Source organism: Hemicordylus capensis, chromosome 1, assembly GCF_027244095.1.
Source record: "Hemicordylus capensis ecotype Gifberg chromosome 1, rHemCap1.1.pri, whole genome shotgun sequence".
Taxonomy (NCBI): Eukaryota; Metazoa; Chordata; class Lepidosauria; order Squamata; family Cordylidae; genus Hemicordylus; species Hemicordylus capensis.
The window spans coordinates 379821950-379836434 of record NC_069657.1 but is presented as its reverse complement, the minus strand read 5'-3'; the positions used below and the strand labels follow the sequence as shown (position 1 = coordinate 379836434).

General features: G+C 45.7%; 1 protein-coding gene across 6 annotated transcripts in view; it reads left to right on the top strand.

The window, feature by feature from the left end:
* Positions 1-13189, top strand: part of PCNX2 (pecanex 2) — a 248572-nt gene extending 235383 nt beyond the window's left edge. For all 6 annotated transcript variants that reach the window (XM_053299148.1, XM_053299173.1, XM_053299128.1 and 3 more), the window contains 2 exons: positions 6888-7348; positions 9749-13189. In XM_053299148.1, coding sequence (XP_053155123.1) covers positions 6888-7348; positions 9749-9922 — 635 coding nt within the window. In that variant the 3' untranslated portion in view covers positions 9923-13189. The remainder of the gene's footprint in view (positions 1-6887; positions 7349-9748) is intronic.
* The last annotated feature ends 1296 nt before the right edge of the window (positions 13190-14485 follow it).

Below are 14485 nucleotides of genomic sequence, written 5' to 3'. Positions count from 1 at the left end.
AACTTGCCTCCTCCCATCCCGGAGGGTAACAGGGGGACTCTCCCCTCCTCTCCACCCCACCCTCCCTGCAACTGCCACGGCCATTCCCCATCCCCGGGTAGACATCTATTAAAGGGGAATTCTCCCCTCCTCTCCCTCACCCCACCCTTCCCGCAGCTAGTGCCGCTGCCATGCAGCAGCAGTTTTTTTGAAAAGGTGTGCTGGAGCCGCACGGCGGGCAGTATGGAGTGGCTACAGGAGCCCCCCCCCCCACTATGGAGGCCCGCGAACCTAGGAGGCCACGGGCCAGAGCCCCAAGGTCTGGGGGTAAAAGCACCTCTGGCACTTATTATAGTGTGGAGCAGTGTTCCCTCTAACAGGGAATTCCAGATGTTGTTGACTTGATTGATTAAGTGCCGTCAAGTTGGTGTCGAATAGATAGAATCTCTCCAGGATGATCTGTCTTCAACTTGACCTTTAAGGTCTCTCAGTGGTGCATTCATTGCTGTCATAATCGAGTCCATCCACCTTGCTGCTGGTCGTCCTCTTCTTCTCTTTCCTTCAACTTTCCCCAGCATTATGGACTTCTCCAGGGAGCTGGGTTTTTGCATAATGTGTCCAAAGTATGATAGTTTGAGCCTGGTAATTTGTGACTCAAGTGAAAATTCTGGATTTTTATGTTCTATGATGCATTTGTTTGTTTTCCTGGTTGTCCATGGTATCCTCAAAACTTTTTCTATCTTGCTTCTTCCACATCCAGCTTTCACATCCATAAAGTGTCATGGGAAAAACCGTTGTCCGAAGGATTCTAATCTTTGTAGGTGTTGACACATCACGGCATCTAAATATCCTTTCCAAGGCCTTCGTTGCAACCCTACTAAGTGCTAATCTGTGGCGTATTTCTTGAGTGCTGGATCCTTTACTATTGATGGTTGATCTTAAAAGGCAGAAGCTACCCACCTCTTCAATGTCTTCATTATCAGTTTTGAGGCTGGTTGACACAGTCAAAGGCTTTTCTGTAGTCAATAAAGCACATATTGACTTCTCTCTGGTATTCTTTGGCTTTCTCAATTATCCAGCGTGCATCAGCAATGATGTCTCTTGTTCCTCGGCCTTTTCTGAAACCAGCTTGAACATCTGGCATTTCCCTTTCCATGTACAGCTCTAATCTGTGTTGGATGATCCTGAGCATTATTTTGCTAGCATGTGAAATTAAGGACATTGTGTGATGGTTTGCACACAATCTGTTAAGTCTTCTTTCTTTGGTATGGGTATGTAGATTGACCTCTTCCAATCTGTTGGCCACTGTGTCGTTCTCCAAATTTGCTGGCATAGTTTGGTTAGAGCCTTGACTGATTCTTCTTCTGTTGCCTGCTGTATTTCTGTAGTTATTCCATCAATTCCTGCAGCCTTCTGACTTTGTAATGACTGGAGTGCTGATCTAACTTCATCTTCCCGTACTAGAGAAGAGGTTCTTGCAAGTAGGGAATATCTTCTAGAGTATCTTGGATGTTGACATCCCGGCTGTACAGATTTCCAGTATACTCCTTCCATCTCTGTTTTATCTTCTCTGAATCAGTTACTATCTGTCCTTTGGCATTCCCAGAGGCGTATCTAGGGAAAATAGAGTCTAGGGCAAGCACTGAAATTGCGCCCCCTGTCGAAACATCTGACACCCATCTTTCAGATAACTTTACTACAATATCAGCTGAAAAATATAAGTCAAGCTAGTTAATCTTTTAAAATTTCAAAAACTATTTAGCAGTGAAAGAAGTGCCTATCTAATTCTTTACTATGCATTGTAGCATCACTATTACATAAGTTTTAAAAATAAATGGAGAATTTGGCTTTTCCCAGATACTCTGAAAACAATTAAAGGCTATGCAGAGTAAACTGTGTCACTGCTGCTTGGAATATATTCTAGTATTTCAGAAAGATAGTTAAAATGAGAGAAAGAGAGCAAGAAACTCCCAGTGGGCATTAATACTAAGGATTTCACACTGATTCAAAGACAAACTCACCATTAATAGCCATATTATTAAGACACCACATTTAACTCACTTATCATAAGACGCAAAGTAAAAGCAAATGAATACAGTCTTAGCTCATAAGCTTCAGCTCAGTATTCACAAGCCCTGATTCTCTGTACATAGTACTAAACTGAATATGTGTACAGTGACTTACATTATATTAAATTATTATTTTTTAACCTGTAGCCCCTTCGGGGTGCTTCCTATAGACCGTGGGAGGGGGCGTCTGCAAAGGTTACCCCTCCCACTGCTGGCCTCTAGGGCCTCGCAGAGACCATTTGAGCATGTGCAGTGGCCATTTTTTAAAATAAATTTTTTAATGGCCGCTGAAAACAACATGGCCACCGTGCATGCTCAAATGGCCTCTGTGAGGCCTGGCATGGCCTAGGGCCTCACAGAGCCCATTTGAGCATGCACGGTGGCCATTTTGTTTTTGGTGGCCATTTTTTTAAATTAATTTTAGGAATTTGCGCCCCCCCTTCAAGTGGCACCCAGGGCATGTGCTGTGCCTGCCCTATCCTAGATACGCCCCTGGGCATTCCTTAACATACCAATTCGAACCTCCCTCTGAGATCTTTTGGAAAGCTTGCCTTGTTTTTCCGTGTCTATTTCCATCCTCAAGGTCTTTACAGATGTCATTTTAGTACTCCTCCTTGTCTCTTCTAACAGCTTTCTGAAATTCCCTATTAAGTTCCTTTCTGAGATCTTTATCTTTCTTGACTTTGGCTTCTCTCCTCTTCTTGGCAATTTCCACCCTCTGTTCTGACATCCATTTTTCTTCTGTTTCTTGGTCTTTGGCAGTCTCTTTTCACATTCATCCTTAACAACTTCTTTGATTTCATTCCACAGTTCCTCTGGTTCCCTATCAGTGAGGTTCAGAACTTCAAAGCGGTTCCTGATGTTCTGCTTGAAAATGATGGGTACGTTCTCAAGACCATATTGTGGAAGCTGGAGAGCTCCCCCGCCCCCCCCCCCCCCCGCTTTAGCTTGACTTGAAACTTGCACATGAGCAGTTCGTGATCTGTTCCACAATCGACCCCCGGCCATGTCTTTGCTGTTATAACTGAGCTCTTCCACCTCCTTGCACCAATAATGTAATCACTTTGATTTCTGTGTACTCCATCTGGTGATGTCCATGTATATAGGCACTGCTTTGGTTGTTTGAACAATGTATTAGCAATGAAGAGATCATTGGCTTAGCAGAAACTAATAAGTCATTCTCCTGATTCATTTCTGTTTCCTAGGCCATACAGTCCGACTGTCTTTTCCTCTCTACCATTTCCAACTTTAGCATTCCAGTCTCCAACCATCAGCATCACAACTTGCTTGCATGTTCTGTCAATTTCAGACTGAACTTGAGCATAAAATTCATCAACATCCTCTTCTTCTGCATCAGTCATTGGGGCATAGACTTGAAAAACTGTCATGTTAAAGGGTTGTCCATGAAATCTAATTGATATTAGTCGGTCACTGACCACATTGTACCCATTGTACAATGACTACAACTCCCATAATTCCCATTCAAAGACCATTGCAGTTGGGGATGCTGGAATTTGTAGTCAACAACATCTGGAACTCCCTGTTAGAGGGAATGCTGTTGTGGAGGCTGCACCTTGGTACAACCTCCATGAAAGCACATTGCCATGCCAACATACTTGTTAGCCCCACTCCCCCTTCCTAAGATCATACCTAAGATCAGTGGTTATGATCTTAAGATTATACCTGATCTAAGATCATACCTAAGATCAGTGGTTATGGAGACAAATGATGCACGTGGGGAGAAATTCTCCCTGTGATCATCATTCCACATCACTGGTAGAATCTCTTCCCGAGTACAGCATTTATCTCCTTGTCCAACAACAGGGGAATCCTAACAAGTATATTGCGATGGGAGCAGTGTTTGCTGATGAACTCTCATGAACAAGCATGTATAAATGTTGCTTTTGAAAGCAGTTACAAAAGCAACATTCAGAGGCAGTATATCATGCACATGAAGTGCCTGCGGAATCTGTATTTGCTCAAGCATATGTTCTGTGTGTTTGGGGCTTGTTTGTTTACTGCCTGAAAATGTGCTATGGAACAACAACAAAAAGAAATCCAGGTATTATTTCTACAGTTAAATTCCTCCTGCTGCTCAGTTAACCTCTTCCCAATTCCATGAGTCATAGCAAGAGGGCTCTAAAACTTCTCCACAGTAATTAGGACTCTGAAGAGCAAGTCACCAGGGTGCTTAAAATAGGTCATCTCAGTTCTGTTTTCTAACACCAACAATAAGATTCACCAACACAATGTTCTCAGGTCTTTCTATTGTGAGAGCCGGTGTAGTTCGGCCTAACCTCATTTGCACTCTATCCAGATGGTGGTGTATTCTAACATGATAACTAATTCTTACAGGCAATTCACAGGCTGTGCAGATGATATTCTGTGTATTTCACTCTGTGTGTGTGTGTGTGTGTGTGTGTGCGCGCGTGCACACACACAATTTGCTTGAAACATTGTGAGAATCCCCCACCCCATTCCATATCTTTTCTAACATGAACATGGAAAGGGAAAATATTATGTGGGGTGGAAAGGTAAGGCTAGGGCAAGCTGTAGAGAGGCGGTCACTTGCAAAGGTGCTGATGCATGGGAAGAATGCCTCCCAAGGGCATGCCCCCTCACTTCCACACCTTGAGCAATATTTCACTCTTTTTCTTCTTTTTTATGGATGTTCTTGCAGTATGCCACTCTTATTTAACCTTCAGACAAAAGCTGAAGCATCAGGAAAAATAAAAACTGTGGAGGAAACTGTGTTCTCAACAGGAGACCAGATGTATGTTTCCTCAGAAGCAAGTCCCACTAAGTTCAATGGGGCTTACTTCCAGGAAAGTGTAAGCAAGTCATTAGAAGGAAATGTCCATGGGAGGAACCAATGGCTGGCATGCTGCACAGCCCTCCATCTCCTGCAGAGGGTTGTGTGCGCGCAGTCTTCAGCATTCCTGTGGTGAGGGCTGCTTTGCACAGTGGTCCAGGGGTGGAGGGGGAGGGGAGGAGCAATGTTTGCAAATCTCCCTTCCCTCCCAAAGCAGAACAGTAGAAAACTGTTCCTGAGGGTCCCCTCTGCCTCTCTGCACACAGACTGCTACGCAAGCAGTCTTCAGCACAGGAATGTGCACCAGCAACCCCCTGAAACTCTCCTTCTGGTGACACAGGGCTTCACATTATTTCAGCCAATTTCAGAAAGTGGTTAATTAAGAAGCAACAGCATCCAGAGAAACAGATACACTTAAAACCACATTGAACATGTGTTGCTTTTGTTTGCTTCTTTCTTTCTTTTTCTGTTCCAATCTCCTCAGAATTCAGAGAAGGCTCTGCCCAAAGGGTAGGGGCAATGCTGTGGGGGTCCGATAAGCCATAACAGCACAACAGAATTTATTTAAGTAACAATAAGGGCACAGCAGCTGGTCTTTTTCTTTCCTTCACAGGCAGTGAATTGTGTGATAATTGGTTCAAATCTACCAAGCTCTGCAACTAATTCAATTCCTTCCTGAAAATCCTCAACCTCCCCTTTTCCTGATCTAATGTCGATGGTCCCTAGTTTGTGTCAATCAGATTACAAGACCTTACAGGTGCTGCTGTGGCTGTGCCTATCTGTGCTAAAGCCAGCAGCATGATAGATGCATGTTTACTCAGAAGTAAGTCCCACTAACTGCAATGGGATTTACTGCCAGGAAACTGTGTTTAGGGTTGCAGCCAAACCATTAGATGGGGATAATCAAGCAGAAGGAACGGATTCAGCAGAATTCTCAGGAAGTAATTTACTAAAGCATCAGCAACAAAGTGCAGAGAAGGAGACACCTGGTTTCCCTTAGTCAAAGCGCCATGGCAATTTTGACATTTTAACATTTAGAAAGCCAATAAATAGGTGCCAATAATATCAGTCAGTGTAAAGGTCATAGTAAGTCCACACAGAGTTCTGCCTATAGTAAGCCCATTGATTTCAATGGCTTCTTAGTTCCCTTGTAAATCAGTAGGTCTTCAGTTGAAAGACTGCAGACTGAAGCAGGAGTAATTTGATCAGGGCCAATGGGTTAAAGCACACTGAACACTGTGTTGGATTGTGGCCATTATCGATTAAACTTTTTGCTTGCTAAGGCCGCAATCCTATGCATACTTACCTGCAAGAAAGTTTCATTGAAATCAATAGGATTTGCTTGCAGTAAACAAAAATATTGTAAAATTATTGGGTGTTTTAGGACAAATTGCACTTAGATTTAATGGTATAATCGAAGCAGATTACAAACAGGGGAATAATGGGCAGCTTTGAGACTAAGACTTTCATGAGTGGCATGCTTCCACTTGTGATGGGGAAAGGGACAGTTTTCACATATCCCCTTTCTCTCTGCACTGCAGCCCCCCCCCCCATGTCACTAAAAATATGAGCCTGAAGATCACCTAACCTTCTGGGACATATTTTAGGTGGGCACAAGGGGCTGTAGAGGGAATGGGGAAATGGGGGAAATTGTCTCTTCCTCCCTGTGCATGACCAGAAGCATTCTGCTCACACAACTCTTAGCCTGAATGCTGCCCAGCTCTTTTGGATTTTTAACATTAACACATTTATTAAATTGTCACCATGGAACAGTGGCAGCTGGCAGCGGGGGGGGGGGCGGGCACGAGAGGCACCTTTAACTGTAAATTAGTAGGTGCTTCCCTCTCCTCCCACAGCACCTGAAAGCTGTTCGTAGCAGCGGCATGCCACCCAGGCGGCGCCTGCACTGGGCGCCTCTGCCATGGGAATCAATAATTCACACTATACATGGATTGGATAGAGGCAGTATGTTTGAAAGACATAATTTCTCAAACATTTTCTCTCTGTGATATCTTTTTCTCTTAAAGGCAGAAGAAAATTCAGGAGTCAGTCTGTTCAGACACATGCAGCTTTAAGTCAAAGACCCCCTCGTTCAAGTCATTCTGGACCCATCTTAGAAACCCACCAGCCCTTCATCCAGATGTCCACCTCTGCCCATGAAATTGCCCAAGGGCTTTCTGGCAGCCAGCTCTCCTTCCATAATTCAGCAACCTCTGTGTTCTCCCAAACACCTGCTATCCCAACCCTGGGCCAGCTCACTGTCCAGGAAAGAGCTGGTGCTATGCTTCGATCTAGTTTGGCCTCTTCCACCAGTTCAACACTCAGCCTTTTGTTTGGCAAGAGAAGTTTTTCAAGTGCGTTGGTGATTTCTGGGCTCTCTGCTGCTGATGGAGGAAACACCACAGATACTCAGTCATCCAGCAGTGTTAACATTGCAATGGGCCCATCTGCTAGAGCAGCAAGCCGTACTATGCAGGAGACCACACAGGTAAGACAGAAAAAGCTCAAGCTACTGATCAGGGAGTCAAACTGAATCCTAACCAAAAACCAGTTGAACCTAAAATCTCTTGGTTGCTTTGAACCTGAACCCAACCCTTAAACACAAAAGAGCCCCTGGTGGTGCAGTGGTAAAGCTGCCTCCCTGTAACCAGAAGGTTACAAGTTCGATCCTGACCAGGGGCTCAAGGTTGACTCAGCCTTCCATCCTTCCGAGGTCAGTAAAATGAGTACCCAGAATGTTGGGGGCAATATGCTAAATCATTGTAAACCGCTTAGAGAGCTCCAGCTATAGAGCGGTATATAAATGTAAGTGCTATTGCTATTGCTATTGCTATTGCTATTGCTATTGCTATTGCTATTGCTATTGCTAACTAGTTCAAGAATCAGACACAGAATATTTGTTTGAGGACTGGAAAGAGCTTCTCTCTGCTGCAGCTATATTTGGAGAAAGTAACTGATATGATGCTCAGCCACCACCACAGTAACTCTCTGCCCTGAGGTTGCTGTGGATCAGTGATCACACAAGCTGCATGATCACCGTTTTGCCAGTTTGCTGCAATGGGAAACTGCAGTCTCACTGCTTGTGCAACTGCTGGTTCTGAACAGTGTTAAAGCTGCTTACATGTCCACAGCAACTCCAGGGCCGAGTGTTATGGCGACAATCAGCTGCTCATTGTGTTAGCCCCTGTATTCCCCAGAAAATGAAAGGAAAAGGAAGAGGATCAAAAAGGATTGGCAGGCAGGGCCTAGGACAAGTGGTTCTCCTGCTGCTCAAGTAGAGGCTTGCTCACCCACAGGCTGTGCTCTAGCAACAAGATCTCAATACGGATGATTCTTGTGTTTCCTTAGAACTGCACTCATCACCCTGTCCCACTCTTTAGTCCATATAAGTCTTTCCCTGCCACCAGGGCTGCCAAGAGTGGGTTCAGGCCCCGGTGAAATTTGTTTTCGGGCCCCTGCTACAAGGTCCCCCCACCGTGAGCCCCTCCCACTGCCGCCACCACCACCACAAAGCCAAACTGCCGATTTAAAAAATAATTCTAGCCACCATGTGCACGGCTGGGGTGTGTGTGTGTGGGGGTGTGTGAGCCAAGCACCCACCTGTGGCAGCAGTGGGCAGAGCGGGAGAGGCCACAGAGCCTGACCGTCTGGCCCAGCGGCCTTTGAGAACTGCGAGACGCTCCAGCGTGCCTGCGCATTTTGAAAAAAGTGTTGACGCTCTATTCAAACTGCACAGGCCTACTGCAGCGCCTCGCAGTTCTCAAGGGCCGCTGGGCCAGATGGTCAGGCTCAGTGGCCGCTCCCGCTCCACCCGCTGCCACGGTGAGGGGGGACTCAGCTCAGCCCCCATCCCCCAGCCTCACACATGGCAGCTAGAGTTATTTTAAAGATCGGTGGTTCGGCCTTGTGGCGACGGCGGGGCGTGCGGGGCAGGAGGCAAGACAAAAACATATGCAACATAGTCGGGCCCCAGGACCCCTTCTGGACTCACTGGGCCCCGGTAACTTGTACCGGCTTTCCCCCACTCTTGTTGGCCTTGCCTGCCACCTTAAAGCACTCCAGAGTGCCACAGCAATAAAGGCCATTCTAGGAATATTTCAGCAGCTCTCTCAACTGGAAATGGAAGCATAACTTGTATTAATATTACATCATTTCCCATTACCAGTGGGAAACACAGTAGTGAAATATTATTTTAAAAGTACATGGCGGTATCAAAGCTATCATCTCAAAGAAGTTGTCTGATTATTATTCTAAGCACAATATTGGCAGCCTGATGTTACAGGTCTGCTGTAACTGAGAGGTAAAAACAGTGGGTTTTGCGATCACAGCTAAGCAACAACATAAATTTGACAAATGGGCAGAACTATGGAGCTCTCCCACTTTTTCATTAAAGCGAGACCAAAGACCACTTACTGAATATGGTAATGGGGTTTATGAAGCTGCATAATTAATCACTGCCAAACCTGCCTCTTTCTCTGATTGGTTTCTGTGATATAGTTTCATAGCATGCACCACCACAGTTTCATAGCATGCACTTTCCAAGGCTGTGGAAAGGACCCAAATCAGAATTTAAATCTTGGCCAGGATCCTCAGAGTCCCTTGCACATGCCTAAAGTGCTTCCATGGCTGTACTTCCATGGCTGTCTATTTTTCATTTCCATTGCAGCCCCTTGTGCTGCACTGGATGCTGTTCCAGAGATTTCCAAACCTCAAAGAGCAGCTTTTCATGAGGTTTGATGGATCAATTGGGGACAGGGTCTCTAAGGCCCTGGTACACATGGGATGGGCTGCATGTGGTCCCCTGCCTGGATCCTAGCCCTGGTTTAAAAATAAAATAAGTTGTGCTATTATGACACCACTGAAACGGTTTCTGTTTCTCTTTTAAAAGCCACTGTCTGATGATTATGGCGTAACTGATGCAACCGAACCCAGACAGCGAAAGGAACTAGGAGCTGCACATGCCCTTCTGATGAGCCACACGCTGGAATGTAGAAGAGCCAGCCAAGAGGACATGGCCTTGGAAGACACAGCTTCTCAGCACAGTCTCTCAGAAGAGCAATAGGTTCCGTTTGCACAAAGGAGAATGCCTCTATCAGCCTGAAATTAAAACACAACTAGGTCACCTGAAGAATGTTTTAAAGTTATTTCATAGGGTAATGGGCAAAATTAAAGGATTTATTTTTTTAAATCTTCAGTGAAAAAATAGCCTTTCATGTAAAAGATTTCAATGTGGAAACAGAATTGGCATTTAGTGCTATCCAAGAATGCAGTGCAACTTCATCTCAGGTTCCTGAAAATGCAAGTGTCATCGGAAGGAAATTAAAAAACAAAAGCAAAAATCTTGTTGATCCGTTTCCTCTCAAAAAGTGCTGATATTCATTGGATGGAACTTGGAAAGCATTTGGCAGGGGGTGAGAAACGGCATACTTGGAACAGGGACTGAGAGCCACAGAAAATCTGAATGCAGTTCAGTGAAAAAGCACACCGACATCTGTCTCTTGTCATAACTGAATAGATGATTGCATGCTAAATAACTGGCATTTTATACATAATGCATCAGAATGGATTGTTTTTAATTGAAGCAATGAATATGTAACAGAAGAAAAAATTGCATACTCCAAGATTAGTATGCTGAATCTTTAAAAAAAAAAAAAAAGAAAGAAAGAAACCTCTCAAAAGAAAGCCACATTCTTCTGTCTGTTTGAAGTGTTCTGCAGCTGGCAATTATGTGCAGCAACATATTAATCCAGAAGGAGGTCCACTGCATGCAGCCATAATGAAATAGTATATGGAAGTGCCAGGCAACATGTTGCAATGAACCAAATATAGCCAATGCATGAAAAGCCTTCACAAAGCCAAGAGTGCTCCTTATTTGCAAACAAAGCAGCTTTCTCAAAAAGGTTGTTCTTATACAGAGTTTCCGTTCAGACATAACACCAAACCAGAGGTAAACGTGCCAGAGGTTTGAGTTTGTCATTGTCCAAAAGCGTGAACCCAACTGTGGCTCCATTCTTGCTCCCAAACCTAAACTTGAACCCTCGGTTTGTAGCTAGTTTCGCTGCTGAAACCTGAGGTTAGCAGGCAGCATTGCACAAGCTCCTCCTGCCACTATAGATAAAGGCTCAGAGAAGCCCAGAAATGCATCCATTCTAGGGCGGCCACCTCTCAGAGCTGATGCTCCACCCTCTGCCATCTCCTTGCTCCTAGGCAACAGGGATGTCACATCCCTGCAGTTCCTGCATTTAAAGGGATGGAACAGCAACAACACCACTGGTTAACAATATAACTCATACTCCACACCTGCCCCCTTGCACCCAACCCTTCCAGACTTCAAAGTAGTCCAGACCGCTTTGGGTGTTCAATCGGGTTCGGGTTGGGTGGGCAGACAAGGAGAGACTGGGGATGAATCCTACTTCCGAGTACCAGCTGGGTGTGATGGTACAGCGAATGAAAACCAACTACCATGGGGCACTCTGGGATGAGACACCTCTAAATTAGAATGGTCCCTGGCTAGCCAGGTGACCATGAGAAGCTAAACCAAACATGGAGATGTGTTGTAGGGAAACCAGATTCTTTTAAGGGGCAGTTATTTTCTCAGTCCCTGGTAGCTGCCGGGACTGGGAGGGATGTTGCCGAGTGACCCTTCCCAGGGCTTTGGTGAAACTGTCAGCCAGGCCAAATGATAAAAGCCCCCCCAGCCCGCATGTGTGTCTCTTTAGCCAGGCACTCTCATGAGAGAGTGGTCCACTCCGGAGTAAGATCTCGCTTCATCGCACAAGCAAAAGTTCTTGTGTGGTTTAATCCTCTAGATTGTAGGGGTGTGCCAAACCAGTCTGCAGCAAACCGGGCTGGCTAGATCGCGGACTGCACTGGCTCGGCAAAAGGGGTTCAGTTCATGATCGAACTGGACCAAATCTAGGTCGTCCGTGGACCAGTTCACTGGTTAAAGTGCCTGTGAGGACTACCCTTTGTTTCCTTACCAGTGAGGATTACCCTTTGCTTCCTTTAAAACCGGCAGGCTTGTGCAGTGCTTCCCCCACCCTCTCAGCAGCGGCACACAAATGGCCTCCACACATGCATGGTCATCATGTTGCTGATCATGCCGCAAATGGCCTCCGTGCATGCACTGAGAGAATGGGGGGGGAGCTGCTCAGAGGGTGGGGGAAGCTCTGCACAGGCCTGCTGCTAAGCACCTTCTCTTTCAGTTTTAACGGCGCCTGCCCCTCACTGCTCCCCTGCCACCTTTTAGTATCTTTGGAAGCAAAGGGGAATCCTTACTGGGTTCCCCTTTACAAGCTGGTTCAGTTGGATAGACTGGACCAGCCAGTCAATTCGACTAAACCGGTTTGCGGACCACGGTCTGGTCCAAATTTGAACCAAACCGCTCAAACTGGTTCCACACACACCCCTACTAGATGTATGGCTGTCCCCATGAGGTTTTGCTGAGACCAAGCATGCTTGTGCCTAGGGGGAGGGGAGGGGCCCCCCTTCCCCTACCCCCTTGTACAAAAAAAAAGACTACCAAAAATGGAAGGGGCAAATCCTAAGTAATCTCGACCTACTCCTAGCAGTCTCATCCTATCCCTCAGTACTCATACACAGGATAGGGATGGAGGTCTAGGGGAGGGAAAGTAGAAATACCCAGAGAAATGGGGAAAGGGGGACATGTGTCTCCTGGCATATCTGCTAGAGAATGGGCTGGTGTGGGTGTGTCACAAATGTCAATTGCTGGTCACAAACACAGGAGGAAAAAGTAGAGGGTACACTTGTGCAGTTCAGGAAAAGTGGGAAGAGAGGGGCCCAATCCTCTCATCTCAGGGGAGGGGAGGGGGGGCACAAGACCCTTCCTCTCCAAGTGCAGAAGACAGCGGTGCAAGCAGTCTGAGGAACAGGTTAAAATGCCAAAAAGGCACAATTGCTCCAAGCACACCGCCTCTAACTTTGTGGCTAATGGCTTGTTAGCATGCTGATGCCTTCCCCACAGTCTGGCCTCATGAGTGGAACAGACCTTGATAGGATGTGGTCTGGGTGGACTAGGAAGCGGGCGTGGGCGTTCCTCTGCTCAGAAGCCGCAGGTTGCCCAACTGCAGTAGTAGGTCATCTGCAGCAGGATTCCTGGCTTCACAGATTAACCACAGCGTTGGCTACCCAAGGTTTCACACTATGTCTGAACAGGGCTATTATCTTGTACTCTTGTTTGGTGGACAGAAATCCATGCCTGTTTCTGAAACCAAGAGACTGACCACCACTATAAAGTAGTGTAGTTCTCACTCTCTCTCTCACACAGACATGTCAATTCTTTTGTAATTAAAGAGTTTACAACTACCAATGTCTGGGTTTATATCTATCTATATCTACATCTATATATCCACTGAGGGGACACACACTGCTTTTTGTTTCACTGAGAAGCCACAGTCATTTCTGCATACAAACTTAAATCTCCATAGACAGAGATTACTTGAAAAGTCTTACAAATAAGGGACAAAAATTTGCATGTCATGAAAGCAGGCTGAAGTGTATGAGGGAAGAACATCACCACCACCCACATTCTCCCAGTTTTGTATCATATAGCAAATATGTAGTGGTATAGCATAGGGGGAGGAAAGCTCTTTAAAACATAAATCCCTCTATGCTTGCGTTCTCTTTCTACCAAGGGATGTGTGGATAGGAAGAGGAGGGTGCACATGAGCTGCAGCTCTTTTACTCCTGCAACATTGGCAGGAGCAAAGGTGAAGGCTTCAAGCCTCATGCCTTTCTCTGCCTATACAGTGAAATGGAAAACTACAATAAACTGCAACCACGTTTCCCTCCCTTAAATGTCTACCAAACTACAAACAATCCTCCACTCACACTAGGCTATGTTTTGAAGGAGGGCACTGGAAATTAGTATGGTGGCAGCTTTGCATGGTTCTTTCTGGTGAGTGAAGATACAGTATGTTGGCAGAACCCTAAAGGTGCTATGGACTCATCTGCCCCTTTCATCTTCTAGAGCATCATAGTGCTTTTGTGGCTCAAAAATGCCTTTACCTGACTTAGTACATCTTATAGAAGAGCTGGTCTTGTGGTAGCAAGCATGAATTGTCACCTTTGCTAAGCAGGGTCCACCCTGGTTTGTATTTGAACGGGAGACTACCTGTGTGAGTACTGCAAGATATCCCCCTTAGGGAATGGGGCCGCTCTGGGAAGAGCACCTGTATGCTTGCAGCAGAAGTTTCCAAGTTCCCTCCCTGGCATCTCCAAGATAGGGCTAAGAGAAACTTCTGCCTGCAACCTTGGAGAAGCCGCTGTAGACCAGGGATTCTCAACGTTGAGTCCCCAGATGTTATTGGACTTCAACTCCCATAATCCCCAACCAAAGGCCACTGGGGCTGGGGGTTATGGGAGTTGAAGTCAATAACATCTGGGGACCCAACGTTGAGAATCCCTGGTGTAGACAATACTGAGCTAGATGGACCAATTGACTCCGTATAAGGCAGCTTCCTACGTTCCATACAAAACTCAGTGCATTCTGAATTCAGATATGGAGAGTTCTTATAAACAAATACTACAGGTCAAATCCTGACATTTGTCAAATTCCATGTGCCTAAAGGGCACTCTTTAGTCTTATTTTTTCACTTCTATTTAG